At 43.7% G+C, this 23,510-nt stretch overlaps 1 protein-coding gene across 4 annotated transcripts in view; it reads right to left on the bottom strand.

Annotated features, from left to right (window-relative positions):
• The window catches only part of LOC119653493 (choline transporter-like 2), a 93,767-nt gene that overhangs the window by 30,379 nt on the left and 39,878 nt on the right, over window positions 1–23,510 (bottom strand). For 2 of the 4 annotated variants that reach the window (XM_038058123.1, XM_038058125.1), the window contains exons 2-3: window positions 17,285–17,338; window positions 8,652–8,774 (exon numbers count right to left, since the gene is read on the bottom strand). In XM_038058123.1, coding sequence (XP_037914051.1) covers window positions 8,652–8,727 — 76 coding nt within the window. In that variant the 5' untranslated portion in view covers window positions 8,728–8,774; window positions 17,285–17,338. The remainder of the gene's footprint in view (window positions 1–8,651; window positions 8,775–17,284; window positions 17,339–23,510) is intronic. The other 2 variants (XM_038058127.1, XM_038058126.1) reach the window with 1 other exon arrangement.

Here is a 23,510-nt window from a genome sequence, read left to right as displayed (position 1 = left end):
GTCGCACCTACCCAAACCAACCTGCTTGGTAGCATGGAAAGCCTTGTGAGCCTGCTCTTCATTCTTGGTTTCACGCACCTCTGAAAGACAAGTACGTGATCAGAGTGCTCGCGGTCATTACAGGGACTATGAACTGTATGCCTTTTGTAGTGTTCGCGGTTTAGCGATAGGATTGATATTTTATTTGGCTTTTCAAGGGACAATTTGACCAATTAATGAATTCAATAATATATAATAGTCTCCTCGGATTTTTTTCTACATCTTTAGTTTTGGTTCAAATCTCACTGGCGGCAGATGGATTTATTATCCTGACTGGATGTCGAATACCAGTTGACTCAGCTGTAAATGAATACCTGAATCAAATCAGAGTAATAATCTTGGGCGAGCGTAGTGCTGACCACATTACCTCCTACAATGTAGTGTAGTGTACCGTTACGGTCTTGACTGAAGTGCTCTAACACACTCAAACCCGTGATCCAATATGCCAACGATTATTATTATTATGTTTTCACCAATCCAACAACTGGTACCGTTCCCTTAAATTTCGTAGTCTAATTTCACTTAAACCATTTCAAATTCTACTTTTTATGAACTTGCTCGTGTTGCACACTATTGGGTGCAAGCAGGCGATTGTTTATGGCTGAGGAAAATGACCTGCCGTATACTTCAGCAACAGTGTATGTTGTTGTTGACTCTCAGCCGGCATAGACTTTCAAGTTCAAGGCCATGAACCGGGAATGAGATTAGCGGAACCGGAGACCGGCTGATTAGGGGGACAGCTGATGAGCTGGGCCGACAGTCTTCCATTTGTAAGTGAGAGTCGAACAGAGAAATTGTGTCTTCAGAGCGAGTAAATTAAATTATAAATGACAGAAGTGAGAGTTTGTGCCGTACAAATGAAAAATAATCTTCGGTTCGTGGGTTGCATTTCGTTTTCATTTTGATAGCTTCCGTGAAGATTAGATATGATCCTAGGGAGATCCATTGAAGGGGATTGTGTGCACTGAGACTTGGCGCATCCGTTTTGACTTTTCTTTTTCCTGATCATATAGGAAAGAGCTGCGCGCAAGGAATTTAGCATATAAGTGCAGATTCGCGAAGTTTTCCAGACTTGAGAGTGTGCAGCGGGAGAAGTTGTACCTTGGCCTTATACCGGAATTGTATTTGCTCTCCTGTACACGGAGCTCAGGACAATTCGCCCTAGGGTCTGTCGAGGAGGAGGACAGGAACGTGCTTGATAGAAAGGTATCTTTGAGTTCATTATAAATAATCCAAGCGTACGTATTTACTTTTCACAGCCACAAGTAGTGCGAACTAGGTACTTGCGCATTGACCTCAGAAGAAATCACAGTAACGGAAGGACGAGTCCGAGGAACAGTTTAGTCCTGCTAACCCCATGCAATGTACATAAGTTCAGAATAGGGATTCTGCAAGGTGATGCCTGTTCACTCTGTAGTAAAGAAGGATTCCACGGAACATTTTCTAAACTCTTAAAATTCAGCGATTGGTTACTGTTAGTATCTTCAAATTGTGGATCTGATTTATAACTTACTTTTATATATATTATCCACTTCCTTATCAAAAGGATACAGTGGATTTATTTTCCCCGTAGAAGGCATACCGTTTCGAATTTTATTCCTAACACTTTTCATCAATCTTGAAATTGCTTTTTCATTACCGATATTTACAACAGAAGGAGGTATCTAATAGACAAAGAAAACACCTCAAAAATAACATATATTGATAAGAATCTCAGAAGAACTAAAAAAATAAAGCAAGAACATTTGCTTGACAACTACACAATCTCCTGTAAATGTCATAAACTTTGTTTATGAAAATGTTCTTCATAAATGAATCAATGCAAAACACTACAATTGTCAAACGCATTCACTTGAGAGTTGAGAAGGTTTGTAAGGGCTTTTATCCTTATTCCTGGATATAGTTGGCGCAGTATGCAGCATGTGGGATATCTGGCAACGAGAAATCTAAAAAAAAATGTAGGATAGACCTGCATGAAATTTATTCGAAAATCCCTTTCAAGTTTATTCCAGGGACAAAACAATTTTGAAAAGTTTGGTGTAGACTCTGTTATAACTAACAAAATTTTAGTGGGGCTAAAATTTTTACAGGCTTCGCTATTTGGCTCTATCGAATGCCTGATCTGGGTGCAATCTCGAGGCTTTCAAATCCCCATGTAGCGTATTATGCCACCGTTGTTTAGGTCTGTCTTTTGGTCGTTTACCATCGACTTCGATGTTCAGACTAATCTTGGCAAATGAATTCTCGTTGGCACGAATTGCGTGACCATACCGTCGAAGATGCCTCTCTCGCAACTTTTCCACGATCGGTGCAACCCCATAACGATCGCGGATATCCTCATTTCGGATGTGATCTAAACATGTGACGCCACTAGTCCAGCGAAGCATCTTCGTCACCATTACCGCAAGACGCCGTTCATTGTCTTTTATAGTCGGCCAACACTCAGAACCATAGAGATCGACTGTACGGACGACATTGCAGTAAATTTTAGATTTGAGACGTTCGTTGACACGTCGATCACAAAGAACACCAGTTGTGGAACGCCACTTCATCCAGGTTGCGTTAATGCGTGAAGCAATTTCATACCGCAGTTCTCCAGCTGAATCTAAATCACTGCCAAGCCGCCCAGGACCTGCTAGCACAGGAAGTGTATGAAGAAGAGATCGATATTGCTAATGTCTGCAAATAATACAAAAGCCTCCATTATGGTGTTTGGGAAGCTAAGGGCTAAGATCGATGCGCTCTACATTTACGCCGCTCGAAGTATGACAATACCAGAATATTGCAACATGCTAGATAGACTGGCGAGAGATGCCGAAGATCGCAACCCCAAAATTATTGCTGACGAATTCAACGCTTGTGCAATGAAGTAGGGAAGCCGGAAAACAAATGAAAGGGAAAGAATCCTACTCGCGGTTTTCTTTTCTCTAAACGTCACCATAGCTAACATCGGAAACGTAAACACTTTTAGGCGTGGAGAGCTAAGCTCCATTGTAGATCTTACTTTCGTAAGTGACTCGCTTTGTCAAATGTCTACACTGGCATATCAGCGAAGAATACACACATAGGGACCACCAGGCGATATATGTTACTATTGAAAAGGGACTCAGAATAATAAACTTTCACCTGAAGGAACCAGAAACAGGTTGGTCATCAAGAGCACTTGATGACGATACATTTCTGGAGGTATTGCAGTGGAACACCGAGTTTACTGGAACGGCTATAGAAAAAGCATCGCTGCTGTCCCAACAGATATACCGAGCAAGTTACGCTTCCAGTCCAAGATGTAAATACTCTCGGGAGCGCAACCCTAACTACTGGTGGAAGGCTGCAATAGCGATGTGTTGTACGAAATGCTTGAGCAAAAGCACCTCGAATATAAACAGGCACGTAAAAAGTTGCAGTGGGTCATCACGGAAAGTAAAAATTATTGCTCCAAGCGACTCAGTGATGAGGCGTAAAAGTCGGTTATGTTGGCAATAAAAGGCAAAAGGTCTCCTTCTATTATGTGCCCTAGATAGTTTTGATATTGTTCCACCAACATCCGGAAACAATCTTCCCAATGATACCATTGAGCGTTAAAGACATCCCTCCAGTAACCACAGACGAAGTCTTGGACGCAGTGAAAAGGGTCCGGGATACCGCAGCCCTGGGCATTGATCAAATTCCCAACAAGGGGCTGAAACTGGCAATGAGAATGACACCAAGCATGTTCACACGGGGATTTACAGATTACCTAAAAGAATGGTCCTTCTCCGCAGAGTGGAAAATACAAAAGCAGACAGGAAAGCCGATAGGTGAACCAAAATCCTATAGACCTATCTGTCTTCTGAATACAATAGGCAAGATCCTCGAGCGGCTAATCTATAACCGACTATATCCATTAATTGATATTAATCGATGATCTGGGTCCTCTGCTATGGAACTTAATGTGTAATGGCGTTTTACGGCCTCCAATGGCTAACAAGCCGTTGTCGTCGGATTCGCAGATGACGTTAGAATGGTCATAACATTCAATCAACCCGATGAAGTACAGATATATGCAAACGAGACTATACGGACGATCAAGTCTTTTCTTAAAGACTTCGGGCTGGAGCTTGCCGAACACAAGACCGAGTTGGTGCTCCTTACAAAGCGGCGGATACAGAAAACTGTTGAAATTTTCATCGGGGGGTATATTGTTAACTCTCAGCTATCGCTGAAATACCTGAGAGTACCATTCGACTCCAACCTAAGCTTTAAACCCCACTTAAAGGTTACTGGGCTGAAAGCGGTGACTATCAACTCAACATTGGGACTATGCGGAACCACGGTAAGACAAGTTACGATCTTAATCAGTTCTTAAACGGACACAGTGGATACAGGAATTACCTCTATAGGTTCGGGCTAGATGAATCGCCCGATTGGCCTACGTGTGAAGGTGCAGCCGAAAATGCAGACCACGTTTTCTTCGCCTGCCCATAATTTAAAAGCTCAAGGACAAGGCTTGAAAGAAAGCTAAATACCTGTTTAATGGTGGAAATCTGATAAAGTACATGGTGCAATCAAATACAGGATGGGACGCGGTAGTTGCAATGGTGAAACGAATCCACCAGCAGCTAAAAGCGGCAGAAGCGCAGCGGAGACATACAATTAAAGCCACGCAAAGCGGTAGCAGCTCGTTTATAGTGAACAGCTAAGAGCTGTTCAGCTTGATTCACGGGGCTGTTCAACCCCGGAATCACGGAGCAGTACTCAAGGGTATTCCTCACAAGGGAAATGAAGAGAGCTAATGAGGATTGGTTGGAGTCCACAGCAGAGGAGGAGTGAAATATAAAGCCTGACAATTTTGGTGCTCTATTAGTGACTTAGAAGCAATGGGTGTCGAAGCGAAACTTGTTGTCGAAATCAACAGAGTATCAACTAACCGCAGTGTCTAGGCTAGATAAAAGGAAAACGCAGTCCATAGACGACGATTTAGCGGAAAACAGCTTAAGGTCGTCGGCATAGAGCAAAGAGGGACAAATAAGGAGGGGGAGGGAGGTCGTTAATAAAAAATAAAAATAACATAAGACCCAGAATAGATCCCTGCGGAACGCCAGAGGTGGGCGAGAAGGAGCGGTATGTGCAGCCATCGAAAGAGACGCAGCAGAATCGGTTGGAAAGGTAAGAGGCCAATCCATAAAACAAGTGGTATGGGAACGCTTATAGACGAGAGTTTGGAAAGAAGTATCTTGTGATTTACAGTGTCGAAGGCTTTAGCGAAGTCAATGTAAATGGTATGCACTTCTTGTCGTGAATTTAGACATTTGGCGACAAAGTTGGTAAAGTCAAGCAGGTTGGAGGCAGTGGATCTACGTTTAACGAAGCCATGTTGCTCTTTCACTATGTGTTGGCCAAAGTGGGCGGACAACCAGTCGCTGACATATCTTTCCAGGGTTTTGGAAGAGGAGGAGAGGAGGGAAATGGAACGGTAATTCTTAACAAACTTACGATCGCCATTTTTGTGGATGAGGACGGTTAGAGCCTCTTTCCATAAGCCGGGAAAATGATTCTCTTCGAGGCTTTTGTTGAAAATAAGAGATAGGGGAAGGGAGATGGGCTTACCAGCCTTAAGCAAAAAGAGATTTGGACGACCATCATAGCCAGGTTCGAGATTGGGATCAAGTTCGCCAATGAGGTATTCAACAAGGAGAGGGGTAAGAAGGGCTATATCCACTAGTGAGAGGAAAGAGTAGTAAGGAGAGGGAACACAGAATGAGAAAAAGTAGCGGCTGTGTAAATTACAAAATAGTTGCGGGAGCTAACTGAGGAATCAGAAAATTTAATGTACGGGGGAACAGCCGGGCAGGGCAGCAGGAGTTGCGAATGTTTGACCAGCAAAGGTTTGAGGTTTTCGCACTTTAGTGAGTCAAATATCTGTTTCTGGTCTTATGTATTAAGGATTTGACCGAAAAACGCAGTTTTGAAAAAAAATAAGTCAGCATAGATTCCGTAAGACAAGAGCTTCTTCCTCGAAATGTGTTTTTGACGAAGTTTTTGGTGGATCAGACAGGGTAAGAGAGTAAGCACTTAGAAGAGGAGGACACGTAACAGGGAAGAAAATCTGATAAAATTGGAATAGAAGGTATTGAGTGCTTGGTCACATGTTAATGAAAAGAGAAGTAGAACCAAGTTGGTTGCCGCCAGGACTGAGTTCAGACCTTCGAAGTTCGCCTTACCAAAGTTGAACTTGGTAGGCTTGCGAGCGCGACGTGAGAGTGGAGTCGCGATATCTGAGCATCGAACACGAGAGCAGGATGATGCGCGTCAGCGGCAACGTAAGACGAAGCATGAAGGGATTGGGAAAGACAACACACAGGAAGGTTAGAGAGGACAAGGTCAAAAATGCGATCTAAGTGGATTCTAGAAAGGTTAAACTGGAGCGCGCCACAGGTGCACATGAAAGTGGATAAAGGAAATGAAGGGTGGGTCGAGTTATTAGGGAGGGAGGGAAGGCCAGGACTAATCGGCCAGGAAAGCATAGGAAGATTAATGTTGCCACAGAGGATGACAGGAAGTCAGGGAAACCAAACGATTAGGACCTCTGATAATCTGTCGAAGAAATCCTCGTACAGAGAAGGCGGGCTTAGGTGGGGAAAATATACACACGATATGATAAAGGGACATACGTTTGGCGGAAATGCACGTATGGTGACAGAATCGTAGGAGGAGGAGGAAAAAATGATTTCCGCACGGAGAGGGGACTTAACAGCTATTGGGGCTCCCCTGCCAGTTGTCTTGCCAAGCGCAGCGCAGTCTCTGTCACAACGAAAGACAGAGTAACCTTCGAGGAGCTCACAATCTAAAATCCTGTCATCCCGCCAGGTTTCAGAAATGCAGATGACATGATGTTGGAATGCTAAGGCAGACAGTTTGAAATCCGACAGCTTGGTCCTTAGACCCCTTACATTTTGACGTATAGTTGTCGGAATCATTCAAGTTCGGTGAGGCAGGCGGGCGGGCCGGAGATTTTCACGAAGTTTAGTCCTCTGATAAGGCTTGACGAAGACCCCTTGTGGCCAAAAGGAAGATTGGACGATAGCATCGAAGTCATGGGGATATGTCACTTTGAAGGAAGCTATCACTCGGTCAGGAGAGCCATCCTTCGTCAGCTTCACACATGAAAGAGATGACAAAGTTAAGTTGGTTTTGCTTCTGATATAGGCCAGAATTTCGTCGGACGTAATGGAGTACGCTAGCCTTGACACGAACAAATGTTTCGGCGGCGAAGCGACGTTCAATTGGGGGCTGCTCGGGAACATGAGGTCGGAAAGGCCTGGGGTTCAGCGGTGGCGGGCGTCGATGATACACAGGACGAAGCGTGTGGTGGTGCTAATGCAGCAACTGTAGGATAATCGCCAGAAGTGCGTACCGCATCCGATGCTGTGTAGAGAACATGTCCCTCGGATAGATGACGATTTTTCAGTTGACTAGCGGACGTCGTCGGGTTGAAACAATCTTTTATAAACACACTGGAATAGTGCGTGGCAGATAGAGGCAGAGAATTAGTCGACCAGGGCGACTTAGGTATGGCGCCAGTTTTGTTGGCCGCAGTCGCCGGCAAGGTATAAACAGAGCCAGCCAGCGGCATCTCAGGAGCTGAGGCTACGCTGGTGCTCGATGAAGCAACAGCTTGTGGAGGCAGAATTGTCGGCGATAGTGGTCGATGTGAGTGCCCAGCCTATGTACGCATCAGACATCAGATTTTTGGTGCTGATGTGCACCAACTGCGGCGGATAGCATCACATCCACTAAGGGAAATCCTGCGGTACATAAACGAATCCAGGATATTCCATTGGACGGGGCAATCGAGTACAATGGATCACTAAGGTCTGAGTGCTCAGAAGCTTTGCCTCTCCCCCACCTAAAACATACCCATACACACATAAGTCATTATAGGTTCTATAAAACAGGAGCTTCTCCCAGGCAGAGTGTTTTTGACGAAGTTTTTTGTGGACTTCAGTGGTGAACCAAACAGGGTAAGAGCGTAAGCACTTGAGAGAGGAGGGAACGTAACAGGGAAGAAGATGAGATAAAATGGAATAGAAGGTGTTGAGTGCTTGGTCACACGTTAATGGAGAGAGAAGGAGAACCAAGTTGATTGTCGGCAGGGGCTGAGTTCAGACCTTTGAAGTTCACCTTATGAAAATTGAACTTGGTGGTGTTACGCGCGACATGAGAGTGGAGTCGGGATATGTGAGCATCGAACACGAGAGCAGGACCTAAGAGGGGATAGGATTGACAAAGGCAACGTACAAGAAGATTAGAGGACAAGATCAAAAGTGCGTGGTTTCTAGAAAGGTTAAACTGGCGGCCGGGACAAGAGTACATGAAAGTGGATAACGAAAGGGAAGGGTGGGTGGACTTATTATATCGCGGCCGCCGGTACTACTTGAGAAAAACCTCTACATTTTATAAAATTTGTGTTTTTATAATAACACCAAAAAGCATAGGAGAAAAATTTGGTACAAATATGAATTCACTCAAAATCACACACTAAATTCAAATTACTTGTGATTACCCTAAAAATACAAAATAGATTGGTGCATCTAACTACCAATATCTACGAAATACTTCTATCAATTATTTACCTGTTTTTTTAAGAGGATTAACTTTTTTCCGAGCAAGTTTTGCAGCATTTATTTGGAAGAACTTTGATAAGGCCATTACCTATTCCTTCCTATAGGTAAGCGTTTGTGTTTCTAGAACCAAAACTGGAATTTAAATTAACAGATACTTTGAGATTTTCACACAGTAACCACTATTCTACGTACTTTTATCTAAATCTATATTTCATAGATATCCAAGAACTATTTGTTTGCAGATATATCAAAACTTTTTCCCGGACATAGTTTCGTAGCACATCCAAATACGCTTCCTCATTTCAGATGATATCAAAAGTTATAAGTAATTAATTGAGCTCTAATTAGAGGAGGTAATCGCCGCACTTCCGAGAACCTTAGAAAGATGGGTCAAATATTCTACTGTCTAATATAAAGAAGCTTAATTATTTCCGGGTATAATCAACCCTTTTCGATTCCACTTTTAGTAACCAATCAAGTTGAAGTGTACAATTACGAATGATATGATAGAAGTATCTCAAAGAATTTAGTCGGAATTTCCCTGGAACTTTCTCAACGAACTATCACTTCCACTAATCTAAGTCTTCCTTTTGTATCGAAACTGCTACTGATCAACCGACAATGATATAGACCATCAACCTGTGTTACTATAATGGCACTTCCTTGTCCTACTAATGGTTATCGGTTATAGCAACAAGTTCCCTCCATACTCGTATCATCATCACGTTTTACAGTTTGATAACAATTTCGACGCAGATATTCGTTTAGTTTTCCTTGTTCCCTTAGTTCGGTCAGATACAATGCACCTAATCAAGTTCTCGTGACGAATAGTAGTTATTCTGCAGAAAGGGTTTGTTGTAGGGTTAATTGATAATGGAAAAACCAACGCTTAATCTGCATATACGCATATGTATCTGAATCGAACGTGATAGGAGTGAAAATTTTATTTGTTTGTTTGCCACATTTGCTTCACACCTTCTCAGTATGGCCAAGTTATGACGTTTTTTCGAATTAATTAAAGTGATATTACATAGATAAATTGCCTATTGTTGATAAAACTCCTATGTAAGCCTTCATGCAATACTTAATGGAATTGCGGTCAGAATAGTTGATTTTAATTCGAGTGGATAAGTGTGGAAAAATGTGGATATTAAAGACCTTCTTTCTTCAGAATAAAACAAAGGCAGTAAATACTTCTACCGAATTAAAGATACTTTTTTATAGAAATTAGATGGTTTTATATCTTATGAAGAAGTTTCAATAAAAAACAAAATAAAGTGAAGTTCATACCTCTTGATAGAATAAGTCTTCCAGATAAGTACGGATCCAAAGGAAGATACCAACTGGGAGGTCTAACCAGATCGGACTAACTGTTATTAGCACCCTATTTTTAAGTTAAAATAGGATTTCACTGGATCACTTATCTTTCATCAATAATTCCTTTTTCTATCCTACGTAAAGGATACCAAAGTAACCCTATATCGATTGGTTACTGTCCTGAATGCAATGGATATGGGAACCAAGCCCATTTACATACGTACATATGTGGAGTTTAATTTACGTGATAAATTTTAAATAGGTCAAACATGGCAGTGAATGGTGCATTTTTATTGTGTTTTCTATGGTAACGAGTTTATATTTGATACAGTGGGCCTGGAGTAGGAAGCAAATTAGCTCAAGTAACTCACATTCGCCGCATAGTAAATGAGCAAAATTGTTTTTCATTCTCTAAGACGAGACATGAAAGGATAGTTAGACTCCTTCCAGTTAGAGGAACTGTTCAACAACGGCTGATAACTGCCTGCGGTATTACATCGCTATTTGATGCAATTCAACATGCAGTCTCAAAGTCACAATCAATTCTGCTCCCTCAAGCTGCTGCTTCATCGAGCACGAGCGTAGCCTCGGCTTTTGAAACGCCGCTGACTGGCTTACTTATACCTTGCCGGCAAGTACGGCCAACAATACTGGCGCCATACCTATCCTACTCAGCATCGGCTGTGCTACCCAGTTCTGACGATTTTCCTACTGTCGCTGCATTAGCGCCACTGCATGCTTCTTCTTGCGCATCATTGACGCCCGCCCCCGTTGAACCGCAGGCCTGAGTGGCCACCAACTGAACATTCCCTTGCCACCGAAAAAAATATCCGTGTCGAGGCTACCGTACTCCACCACTTCCGACGAAATTCTGGCCTACATCAGCAGCAAAGCCAACATAACTTTATTACCTCTCCCATGTGTGAAGCTGACAAAGAATGGCTCTCCTGACCGAGTGCTTTCTTCAAAGTGACGTATCTTCACGACTTTTATGTCATCGTCCAATCCTACTTTTGGCCACAGGGGGTCCTCGTCAAGTCTAAGCGAACTGAAAATTTCCGACCCACCCGTCTGCCTCCCTTAGCATCCCAACATCACGTTATCTGCAGTTCTGAAACCTAGGTGGATGACAGGATTTTAGATTTCGAGCTCCTCGAAGGTTACTCTGTCTTTCGTCGTGATAGAGACTGCGCTGCGCTTGGCAAGACAACCGACGAAAGTGCCCTAATAGCTGTTAAGTTCCCTCTCCGTGCCTTGTATAATATTTTATCTGATCTTCTTCCCTGTTATGCCCTCTCCTCTTCTAAGGGATTTCACTCTAGCCCTATCTGATTCACCACTGAAGTCTACAAAAAACTGCGTCAAAAACAGACTGTGAGGAAGAAGCTCTTGCCTTCTAGAACCTAGACTGACTTTGTTTTTTCAAAACTCTGCGTTCCTCGATCAAATCCTTAATATGTAAGTGCAGAAACGAATATCTGAACAGTTTTGAAGACTCACTAATGAGGGGAAACCTCAAACTTCTGTTCCCACATTTGTAACTGCTATTCCCTCCTTCCATTAAATTCTCTGGCTCCTCAACTAACTCTCCCCAACTATCTTGTGATTTACTCGGTCGCTACCGTGCTTTGGCGACTTTTAAGACGACATCCTCTACCGAGCATAAGTCGCAACATGAGCATAAATTGGATCCGTTTTTGGTTCATCCTTCGAAGAACCAGTACATAATTAGCTCGCTTCCACCACATCCGGCAAAACCAAACGTACGTTGGGGTATACAAGTTGAGAAAACTGCGCCAAGCCATTAAAGCAGAAGTCGTACCTCTCGTGGATAGCTCTTTCACTGGTGGCTTATCAGGAGGTTTGGAAGGTGTTAAGTAATCACTACGATAGCTTGAAGCAAATGGTGCGGGTGTCAATATAGTGTATGTATAGGCTGTCTCTCCATCAGAAACCTCCAAACTCCAAAAGAAATTCGTGGAAGGTGAGCTCACATAATGTCTTCAGATATTCCAGGATCTCTCAAACACGCGAAGTAATCCCACCATCAGAAGTGGTAGATAATCACTCACATTAAGCAGTGCTTCAAAGCAGTACTTGTGCTCTCTAATTTGCCTAAAACAGACCTTCTCCTATGCTTTTATTTTAGGATCTATCTTCAATTGCTAATTGTCAAAGATCGGCGTATAAAAACTCAGATGTCCGTAAAAACTGCCTCCCCCCTGAGAAACCCACAAACAATGCCCCTGTGATGACTGCCGGAATAGCGAGTGAGAACAGAACACCATGTTTTGCAACCACTTTCATTGAGGACGCCTCCATTATGATTGGAATCTTTGACATCTCACTTGATGCAAAGCCTCTGTTTTTTTGACGACGCCGACGATCGTGGTAGTAAACGAATTGGCGCGACTTCCCTTGTGAGATCATTTAGGATAGCTCTGTGCACTTAGCATTTCCCCTCGAGTTGAACGTAATTGTTCCTTCAAAGATTACTTCGGCGTCTCAGGCAATGATAAGATTCAGTGATTGTATTTATAAGGAATTCAACTGTCTGATTCAGCGCTCGTAGCACTATCACACATTGTTATCCTCTTCGGAGAAAACATCTATGACTTCTCAGCAGAGAAACTAATGAGCCATTTGAACAAGTGATTCGATTTGACGATTTTGCCTTTGGTCAAACTTCTGCAACGCGATTTATCTGCGAACTGTGTGTGACCTAAAACTCTGTCTTGATGACCTCACCTCACCAAAGGTCACAGGGTCCTCCTTCCTTCAGACCGTGACGGATTCGGACAAGGCAACAGCTGCAATAGATGTCATTTGTAGTTCTTTCTACCTCAAAGACCTCTTCTGAGTCTCGATATAGACTAGCAGCGCAGATAGGTCACAATGTCAATTCGAGCCTACAGAATTTTAGGCAACCTCCAACGTTCCTGCTCAATTTATCAACCTGATAATCGACCAACTGACCACGTCAATGGTTGGTTTGTGATAAGATCCAACTTTGGACTAGTTTCTGTTCCAGATCACCCATAACCGTCCGAGACAAGATTTTCAGTTAGTCTCTCTGGGCCTCTGACTATGAATGCAACAGGGATTCTCAAGACCTAAGAGCATAAACATAGCTCGCATTTCGCAGCGGCTTAGAAGCCTTAATGAACTTCGCATTCAATCGTGACCAGACATAACTTCAAGTCACATTAAATTCCCCATGGTTTCTTATTGACCAGAACACAATCATGGCCCTTGATCGTCTACCCTCGAATCGAGGACGACAAAGAGACCCATATTCATGGTCTTTTCAAGGCGGAAGCTGATTACATTACATCAAGATGGAACTGCGATTTTCAAGGTGGAGCTTAATGTAGCATTGTTACTAGCATTGCCGAACAACAGTGTGCATTCAGGAGCAATTCCTGCCCCCTGGTCCTGCCCTGCTGGTAACCAAGCAACCTACGCAGCTAAAGTCTAACGTTGCTAATCGTGTAAGCCTCCAACATTACCTCCTCTTCGAATTGACATTACATGAGGGCGGCCGAGACTCCTCCTTCTGATTGAACGCTAATTGTGGTTGCTCACCAGCTGAACTTCTCGCCCATCATCTCCAATGACAAGGTCTAGTTTGGATCATTTCACCAAAGGAGACTGTCCAGGCAAAACAGGCATCAACTTCCACCGTGGATTTGGAGAAAGCCACTCACTTTTAAATGTTACCTTCCGAGGTATCGACAAGAACAGAATCGCTTTCATGAGCCACTTCAATTCGCTTTTCGTCATCAATCCAAACCCGGAGAAGCAAGGCTTACTTCGTATTGAAAGACAATTGCAAAACTCTCACACGATTCAATTCTTCAATTGTTTTCATGTGTCAAGCTACCTCTTGTGGATATTGCGGGATGTCTGAGAAACTGACTGAGAGAAAGAGAATGGAAATCACGTCGAGAGTAGCAGAGAAATCGATTCTAGGGTCGGACATCTGAAACGTTTCCTAGGATAGTCTGTTAAAACTCCATATGCCAGAAGAATCGCCACTGGCTAGTTATAAAGGACGCACACATTTTTTCAATATCTGCTAGCATGGCGCATTTAGGCTCTCCGAATCGTAGTGGAATGACCAATGGTGGGATCCTTCAACAATATGTTGTTGAGGGCTCTGGAAGCAATTTTAACTGACACATCGAAGGCGCGTCTGATCGTTATTGAGGTACACTCAGGCTTACCGACGTAATGATGGGGTAGCTAGTAGTGCGGTTTGGGAATTTCTATAAACACCCGCATATGGCCCAGTTCCAAATACTCGTCCATAAATGTTCTCCCGTTTTTAAGTTCAGGCTGACGTGCTGAGTTGCGATCGAGTATATAAAACATTGGAGAAGCCATGGCAGTGTTCACATATCGTACTTGGATCAGTCGTGCAAAACGGGTCTCGCATTGTTTTCCACATGGCGAGAAATTCTTATAGAAGGAAGCACTGTCAAGTTTCCAAAAACGCCGAATATTTTCTGACAGATCTTCTCTTTTGAGTGCAAATCCAAATGTTGCTGGTTGATCCTCTGAAGAGCATGAAGCCTATCAAATTTTCTTTGTCAAAATTGATAAGGCATGATCCTCTGACTATGTGTTTTACAATGGAATGGTGGACAACGGCGACCGCACCTTTTTTTCTTGTGGAAGGTGGGAGAGGATGCATTGTCGGAGAGGTGGTCTGGAACGCTGATATTACGATCGAGTTCTTCCTCATGCGAAGTAGATTGAGCTCGATTAATGGAGGGACTGAATGGCAATATATTCCTTGCAGCAACAAATTCCCTTCCACCTTCTCTATCCTCTTCTTGCTGAAAGGAATTCCTTGGCTTGACCGTACCCTTTCCTCAACTCGAGCGAGAATTCCAATGATATATGCTGGACATTCTGGGCCTAAGCAAAATAAGATAGTAGGGGACTGGAGAGTGTTCCTCTCCCTCTTGCCGAACTACCGGTAATGTGCTTTTGTAGCGGACGTGAGAATCGTTTTCTGATAGACTTCTGACTGCAAGATTCCGGTCCAGGTTAAGGAGCATCAAAATTGTACAGGGCTATGCATCAACCTAGGGTGAACTCCCTAGGGGGAGGCATCTTAAAGGTTTCATTGTGGTACCAATAAGTAATCTGAATGCCAAGGTGAGCTCTGACAACAGCTTGCTACGACACGTGATGGGGAAGCGATATTGGCGACCGTAACGAGAATGATGGGAGATTTGTGGATATCTGCAGTTTACACTACCTCGTCATCGGCGGCACATTGTTCGAGCACAGAGCTTGCCATAAGGTCAATTGGATTTCAACATTCTACGAGTAATCAGATTAACCAATTCACAATCAGTAGTATATTTAGGTGTGGTCTCCTGAATGTGAGTAACAAGAGAGGGGTTGACATCGATCGCTTAAGTTCACTTGCGTGTTGCGTCCACCATATCTCTCGAGTTGAAGGCTCTATTGATAGATGCTCTATTGATAGAGTTCAGCGTAGTGTGCGCCGTGACAAAAATGAATTCAAGTCAAGTCAAATTAAGTCAAGCCGGAAGATGACACAAGACGCAATGATTTCAAGAGTGTGTACCGCATCACGAGAGATTTTGCACTTCTTGTGAAGGACGTTAACGGTCGACTTCTTATCCACGACGACGAATAGCTGGAGAGACGAAAAGAACACTGTCATATCTGTTGAAATTCCTCCTCTTTTGGATGAAATGGTCACCGTAACATGCGGATACAGGCTGTTTCTCCAAAGTAGAAGAAGAAATCATTTCGGCCATCAATGTACTCAAACAGTCTCCCCACAAAGTAATTTATCGCTACACCTACAGATCTATCTACCCCCACTCGTACGGAAATCTAGGGAATCCAAGAGCTTTCCCAGCTAATGGAAGAAGGGGATGATCGTTATGATTCCAAAGTAGGACACCCGTTTTGAGTGTGTCGCAAGGTTGGTTGCCGATCTTAAACTGGATGATCTCGGATCCGGAGGACATGGGAGAGTTTAATGGGGAATGATGTCTTTCCTCAAACACGTCGAATACGCTGATGATATCTGGTTGCCATCTTACTGGGTCATGGACCTTCGCCAAATGGCTCCAGGTATAGAAAGAAAGACAAGTCGAGTTAGACTAAAGTTAAACCAGAACATAACCAAGGTTCTCAGTCTGACGGGTCATCGTACTCCCCTTAACTGGATGTCGCCCGAAGCATTAATAGCACAAGATATGCTTCCGCCGCCTTGTCTAACATCTGGAAATGCTGTTATCTCAATACCACGATCAATTTGGAACTGTTCCATGCTAGCGTTCTTTCTATGTCACTCGAAGGCTCCAATCCTTCATCAACATTTTTCTGCATCATATCTTCGGAGTACGCTAGTCTGGTACTATTACGTGCGAATAACTTGGCCTGGAACCTGACCGGCATGTGATCGGAAGGCGGAAGTAGCAGTAGATAGGTCACACATTAAGGAGGGGCGACAATTGCATTGTTGAGTACCCCATACAGCAGAATCCATTCTTCCAAGACTGGCGACGAGTGGGTCGCCCCAAGAGCACTTGACGCAGAACATTAGAGGAGGAGTGCGGGTGTCTCGGGAAGTCGTGGGAGGAGTTGAAGCGCGTTTCAGGTTACCGCAAGTGGTGGTACGTAGCGGGTTAATGGCAACCATTATATTAATCACCCTCGTTTATATGAAAAAATTAAAATTAAATGTGAAAGTTTTCTTTCCTAATCGCTCATCTCAATTATCAAATTCCCACTTGACAGAGCTACTGAGTCAAGTCGCTAAAATTGTTTTTCCAGTGCTTTTTATGTTGTTTTTATTCACTAGACAATATCTCTACATATTCGTCAAATATTTATTTCTATCAAAAGCTTTCATGAGCATCTCCGCAGCCTTGGTCATGACCAAAAATATATTCCCAGTACAGATACTCGAACGTATGGAGATTGCACAACACAACGTCATATTGTGTTTATTCAAAATTGTATCAACAAGTGGTATATTAAAACAGATACTATTCGAGTAAAATTAACGTAATAAAAAATGCCGCATAAAAATGAGTTTATCAACAAAAAGGCTAACAGCTTGATATGCACAAATGTACACATATTCAATATGTACTCTACATACCCTGACTCACCTCTTAGGTGCGTCTAATTAACTTATCGGTCGAGAAGTGTTATTAGCAATTAAAAGAACATTACGTGGTTTGGTACTTATTGCTTTCTATCAGACATGTAATTACAGATACACCCAATTTATGTACAAAGATACTTAAGTGCTCCAGTAAACTTACCATATTTTTCCAATTCCCTTTCCGATACTGATGATCCCATAGCCTACGGTCTACCTGCGAATGCACAATAGAGAAGATTCAAGATAAGATTGATAGTAACACTATGCATAGTAGCTTTTGTTCTATAAACAAAGTAAATTTCCAAGATTTACAATATCTGCGGAAATATAAATTCGTCATTCTAATTAATGAGTTGCTCATATCAACGGATGTTGTTTCTTAATTTTTTTATTATTATCGCGAATTTTTATGCAGAAATCCTTTTGTTTGAACTACTTTTTGAATGGTCTTCCCGGAGAAAGGCTATTTAAAACCATAAATCAATCGTTACATGGACGATACTATTAATTGGAACAATTCATAGAATTGATAATTTATGATAAGATAAAATTAAAGAGAAAAGTTTTGAAGGAAGTCGATATATTTTGGCAGTTATTGCTAATTTCCTTATTTTCTAGTACGAGTATTTGGTTTATGGTTCAACGAAAGATATCTGACCAATAAATTGTAAAGATAAGTGACTTTTTTCGTTTGAGATTTAAAAATTCTAGATCGCGGTTTGTAAAAAATTTATCAATTAATAGTTTAATAATATCTTGGTAGATTATACGCCAGACGAAATGATTCCTTGTTTTCAATATGAATCACATTTCATAAAAGATAAGAAAATCTTTTTGAAGCTATATACATACAATAACTTATAATCACTTAATTTCCTGCTTTCCAGATAATATTTTTGCAACTTTAGATAACATAAAAAAATGCATTTGCCCTCAGCCATGGACGTTCTCAAGTTCTTTTTAAATATTTGTATCTATTTTTTATTTTTTATACTTTTTGCAGAGATAGACACATTTTATAGCCTGAATTATGCTTGTTTGATAGAATGCCGAGCCGGATTTACTCATTTTTAAGGTTTTCTGTAAAACAAAACCTTATTAAAATCGGTTTACTGTCTGTCAGTCTGTCTGTCTGCCTTTTTTTTAAGGAGGTGGAAATCTTCAAAATACGCTGGCCTGGGCGCGCCAGAGTGTGGGATTTTTACCCACTAAAACCACCCCCAACTCCCCCCACCCCTACTCCGTAGAACCACCTTTAGGTATTACATTGCGGTGCGGAGTTAGCTTACTTTAGCTAGGTCTCCTTCCGTCATCCCGCGCCTTCCTCACATCTTCTGCTTTTCGCAGTTTATCCTAGATTACTGCGATCATGGAATTGATCGCATCCCAGTCTTCCTGGCAAGCTACCATTCTCCGGACAAAATTTTCCGGTGGTAGCACTTCACCTAGAGTTTCCTCTAGGGTCCTCCTTTCTTCCACGAACATAGGACATTGGCAGAATACGTGCGCTGGGACCCCGTCGCAGTTTGGATAACTAGGTGACGTGTCCAATTTAAACCTGTACTGGTATTGACGGTATCCTCCATGGCCGGTGAAAAACTGGGTGAAATTATAATTGATCTCCCCATACTTTCTCTGCAGCCACTGCCCGATTAAAGGGATCAACCTTTAAGTCCAACGACCCTTTTCTGACTGGTCTCATCGCTCTTGCCATCTGGTTATGATCTCTCCCTTTCGGCTTTTTTCACCTGCGATAAGATAGAGATGGACCCGGTGTTATAAATGTTCATCATTTCAGTTTGCCAGGATGTCAATCGGATCATTCCCGAAGTGACAAACGCTGCATCGTCTGAGAAGGCAGAACACACCCTGGCCCGCGGCTGTTCTTCTGTAAACCGTACTCAGTTTATGTGCATTGCCTAAAACCTGCAGCGCTTTTTCCCAAATTGTGAGTGCATATAGGATGTTAGAACTTACCACCCTGGCTATGAGCAGCCTGCAAGTATGCCGCGGTCCTCCTACGTTCGGCTTCATCCTTGCGAGAGCCATACTCGTGATGGATGCTTTTTTACAAGTACATATGCTCTATGTGCTGTTTAAAATTGAGTTTTCCGTCTATCATCACCCCCAAGTATTTGATGGCCATCTTGGAAATGATGATACGATTCCCGATTCTAATGCAGGCGTAATTTCTTTTGCGGCGCTTAGTGATGAGGACCGCTTCCGTCTTTTCCTCTGCGAGCACTTTCTCACCAAGCCTTAACACTGATTGCTTCGCTTGAGTACAACTCAGCATCCTCGAGATGCTTTGCGATCACAACCAGTGCTATATCATCGGCGTAACCCACCACTGTGGCCTCCTCTGGAACCGGAAGGTAATGTACAATACGGAGCTCTGTGGGACACCCGCGGAGACAACGCATTCCTTGGGTCCATCATCGGTATTATACAGGGTGTTCGCTCATGCAAGTAGCTATCGATAATAACGGCGAGGTGGATGGGAATACCAATCGTCGCCAGAGGCTTTCGTATAAGGTTCCAATTGGCCAAATTGAATGCATTCCTCACATCCAGGGTCACCACCACACAATATTTGCTGGTACTATCCCTTCCGTGAATTGTATTTTCGACCAAGCTAGTAACCATTTTGATGGCATCAATGGTTGATCTGGCTTTACGGAACCCATACTGCTTATCTGAAAGACCCCCTTGTCTCTCGACGACTGGGAGCAATCTATTATAAATAACCCGATCCAACATTTTCCCCATAGTGTCTAGAAGACATATAGGTCTACAGGAGGACGGTTCCCCTGGCGGTTTGCCAGCCTTAGGCAGCAGCACCTGCTTCTACCGCTTCCACGGTGCAGGGAAGATACCCTCGAATATGCACCTTTCGAATAGCTCCGCGAACATACCCGGTCTACATTCGACAGCAAATTTGAGGGTTTTAGTCGGTATGCCATCAAGACTGTCGCCTATTCGACTGCAGATCTCCAGCAGCTCATCCCTGATGACTGATGGAATCGGCGTTACATTCAAGGGTCGCTGGAAAGTGTCAGTTCCTCCTCTTGTTGGGGAAATAAACCCTGGATTATTTTCAACAAGAGCATAGGGCACGTGATCTGCGGAGATGATCGGTCTCTTAATCGTTCTGTCACGATTTTATAGGCGCTACCCCACGGATTTATGTCCGCTTCCAAACAGAGCCCCTTAAAATATTGGCGAGCTTGAGGTTCTTACGAGCTTCCCTACAGGAATGCTCCTTTTGTCCTTGATCGATCCTACCTATTGCCCTCTGAGCCGTTCGTGTGGCTCGTGGCAAATCGATCGAAGACTGGCAAGTTCACTATCCCACCAATAATTGGGTCTTCTAGTGAGGAATGAGCATCTCCTAGGTATCGACGCGTCACATGCTTTAGATATGCTCTGTGTGACATGGAGAGCTCTATCCGTGGAGGTGCCTGCTTTGCTAGGCAAGTCTAGCCACACCTCTATGAATGTTTGCTCATCCATCGCTTTTGCAGCCCATCGTGGTGCTTTTTTGGATTTCGACTTCCGGGGTGCAGGTCTCCAGCCTTGTGGCTTCGTCCTTAGTTCAAAGGTGATTGCCTGGTGGTCGCTGTACATGAAGTCCTCGCTAACTTGCCAGGATATGTCACGTGCTAACGCAGAGCTGACAAAAGTCAGATCTACAATTGAACCAGTTCCCCCTTTCCGATAAGTGTTTACATCGCCTTCGTTGGCCAGAACTACATACAACTGGGAGAACGCTTCTAATAAGCACCGCCCCTTGCGTTAGTCTCTTTGCTACCCCACTCGATAGCCCACGAATTAAAGTCACCGGCTATCATCTTTGGACCTCGTCCCACTGCGTCGTGAACAAGATCGTCTAACAGGTCTTCAAACTCAGGCAGTGTGAGGCTCGGTGGGGCGTAACAGCTATATACGAATATACCACTTATTTTTTGCCCACACAAAGCCACTAGTCGCCTGACCCATGCGATACTGTATGGCTTGACGACCGCACGCCCATATCGCCGCTCCACCAGTCGAATCTGTGACCCATACACCACCGTCAAGATTTCTGTAGGGTTCACTAATGATAGCAATCTTCATCGCGGATTCGTAAGTCGTCTGCGCAAGCAAATCTTGTGCGACCCTGCAATGATTGAGGTTTATTTGTATTAACCTCATTTTTTGATTGCAGTTAACGCCTTCCTAAATTCTCTGTTCTCAGTGAGTCCTGGCCAGATTACTCCTTTTACTGACTCCATCACATTTTTCAATTGTTGAGCTCCCATGAGCTTTCTCTTTTGCCGGCTTTAGTATTGTAGGAGATCGCAAAATTGATGAGCTTCTCCTGAAACGATCTATTTGCTGCTGTTGGAGTACCTCGTGATCAAATCCGATGGGTGTCGAAATCGCCTTTTTTGGCCAGCTATCTCCTCTTAGCCCATCTTTCGTTGTCTTTGCAGTTGGTGTGTTTGGCAGAGTTGTGCTTCGTTTGAACACCCCCCTTCTCCAAATCTAAAACACTTGTAGTATTAGATGCCACGGTGGCCAAGTTGTCCACCACCGAGGCACTGCGGTCGAGGGATATCGACGGCCGGGAGCCCGCTTGCTCACTCCTAAAAACCGCCGGTACTGGGGTTCCGAGCCCCTGCAGCGTACCTTTACTCCTTCTCAATTCGTCCATGTTAGTTTTATTTTTTGGGTGTCCTTCCCATAGCCATTTTCGTCCACGCATCAGAGATGAGCAACCACTAGCCCATGCACAGTCAGAAAAGAAAAGTGCATGAACACATATTTACATATCAATAAGTATGCCCCAATCTGCCAGCTGGGGTCGCGCCTGGTGGGAGATCTGGCCGCTCCTCACAGGTCTTTTTTTTTGAGGAAGTGGAAATCTTCAAAAGACACTGACCTGGACACGCCAGCGTATGGGATTCTTACTCACTAAAACCACCCCCGACTCCTCCCCCCAAGCCCCGGGGAAAAACAGTACGGTATTACATCATGGTGCGGAGTCAGGTCATTTTAGCTTGGTCCCCTTTCGTCTCTACACGGCGTACGTAACCGCGTTTTCTATTCTCCTCTGCCTTTTGCAGTTTGCTCTGGATAGATACGACCATAGAATTGATCGCATCCCAATCTACCTGACATGCTAACATTCTTCGCACCAGATTCTCTGGTACGACCACCTCTCTTCTACGTTCTTCCTTTCCACTACAAACCTTGGACAGTGGAAGAATGCATGTTCTGGGTGCTCTGGGACTCCATCGCTGTTTGGACAATCGGGGAGGTATCTACTGGCGATATCCTCCATGCCCCGTGAGAAACTGACTAAGATTATAATTCATCTCACCGTGCCGTCTCTCCAACCACTCCTTGATGGCAGTGATGAGCCTGTGTGTCCACCGACCCTTTCCCGGGCGTTCCCAACGCTCTTGACATCCATTTAGAGATCTCTCCCTTTCGTCGTTTTTGTCTGCGATAAAAGAGAGATCGACTTCGCATTATATATATTCCTCATGATACATGATGTTCCACAGTAGTGGACCCAGTACAGAGCCCTATGGAACACCCGTGGAGACAACGTACTCTTTGGGTCCGTCAGCGGTGTCACACCAAAGCCTTCGTTCTTGTAAATAGCTGTTGACAATAGCTGCAAGATAAGCGGGAACACCAATCTTCGCCAGAGATTCCCGTATTAAGTTCCAATTGGCCGAATTGAATGCATTTTTCATGTCCAGGGTTACTACCATGCAATATTTGCATATTTCCGTGAATTGCATCTTCGGTCAAGGCAGTAACCAATTTAATGGCATAAATGGTTGATCTGGCTTTACGGAACCCATACTGCCAATCTGAGAGACTTCCCTGGCTCTCAATAACTGGGGGTATTCCATTATAGATTACTCGTTCTAGCATTTTGCCCGCAGTGTCCAAAAGACAAATGGGTCTGTAGGAGGTTGGCTCACCTAGAGGTATGCCAGCCTTAGGCAGTAGCACCAACTTCTGTAGTTTCCATGATGCAGGAAATATCCCCTCGGACATGCACGCTTCGAACAGCTCAGCGAACATGCCCTATTCGGAACGCCATCCGGACCCGGAGCTTTGTTATCTCCTATCCTAGCGCAGATCTCCAGCAGCTCGTCATTGGTGACTGGCGATATTGCCGTGTCGTTCAGGGATCGTTGGAAGCTGTCTATGCCCTCTTCTTGCCGTGGGAATAACCCCTGGATAATTTTTAACAAGAGTGAAGGACACGTGATCTGCGGAGATGATCGGAATGATCACCTCCTAGGCTCATCCAGAGCTTTAGCAGACAAGCCTGACATATTTCTCGGTTTTGGGCATGATGGGCCTTTGTCGGATGACTTCAC

This window comes from Hermetia illucens, chromosome 4 (genome assembly GCF_905115235.1).
Source record: "Hermetia illucens chromosome 4, iHerIll2.2.curated.20191125, whole genome shotgun sequence".
Taxonomy (NCBI): domain Eukaryota; kingdom Metazoa; phylum Arthropoda; class Insecta; order Diptera; family Stratiomyidae; genus Hermetia; species Hermetia illucens.
Note: the sequence above shows the minus strand (reverse complement) of the source record. Positions and strands in the feature narration are given on the sequence as shown.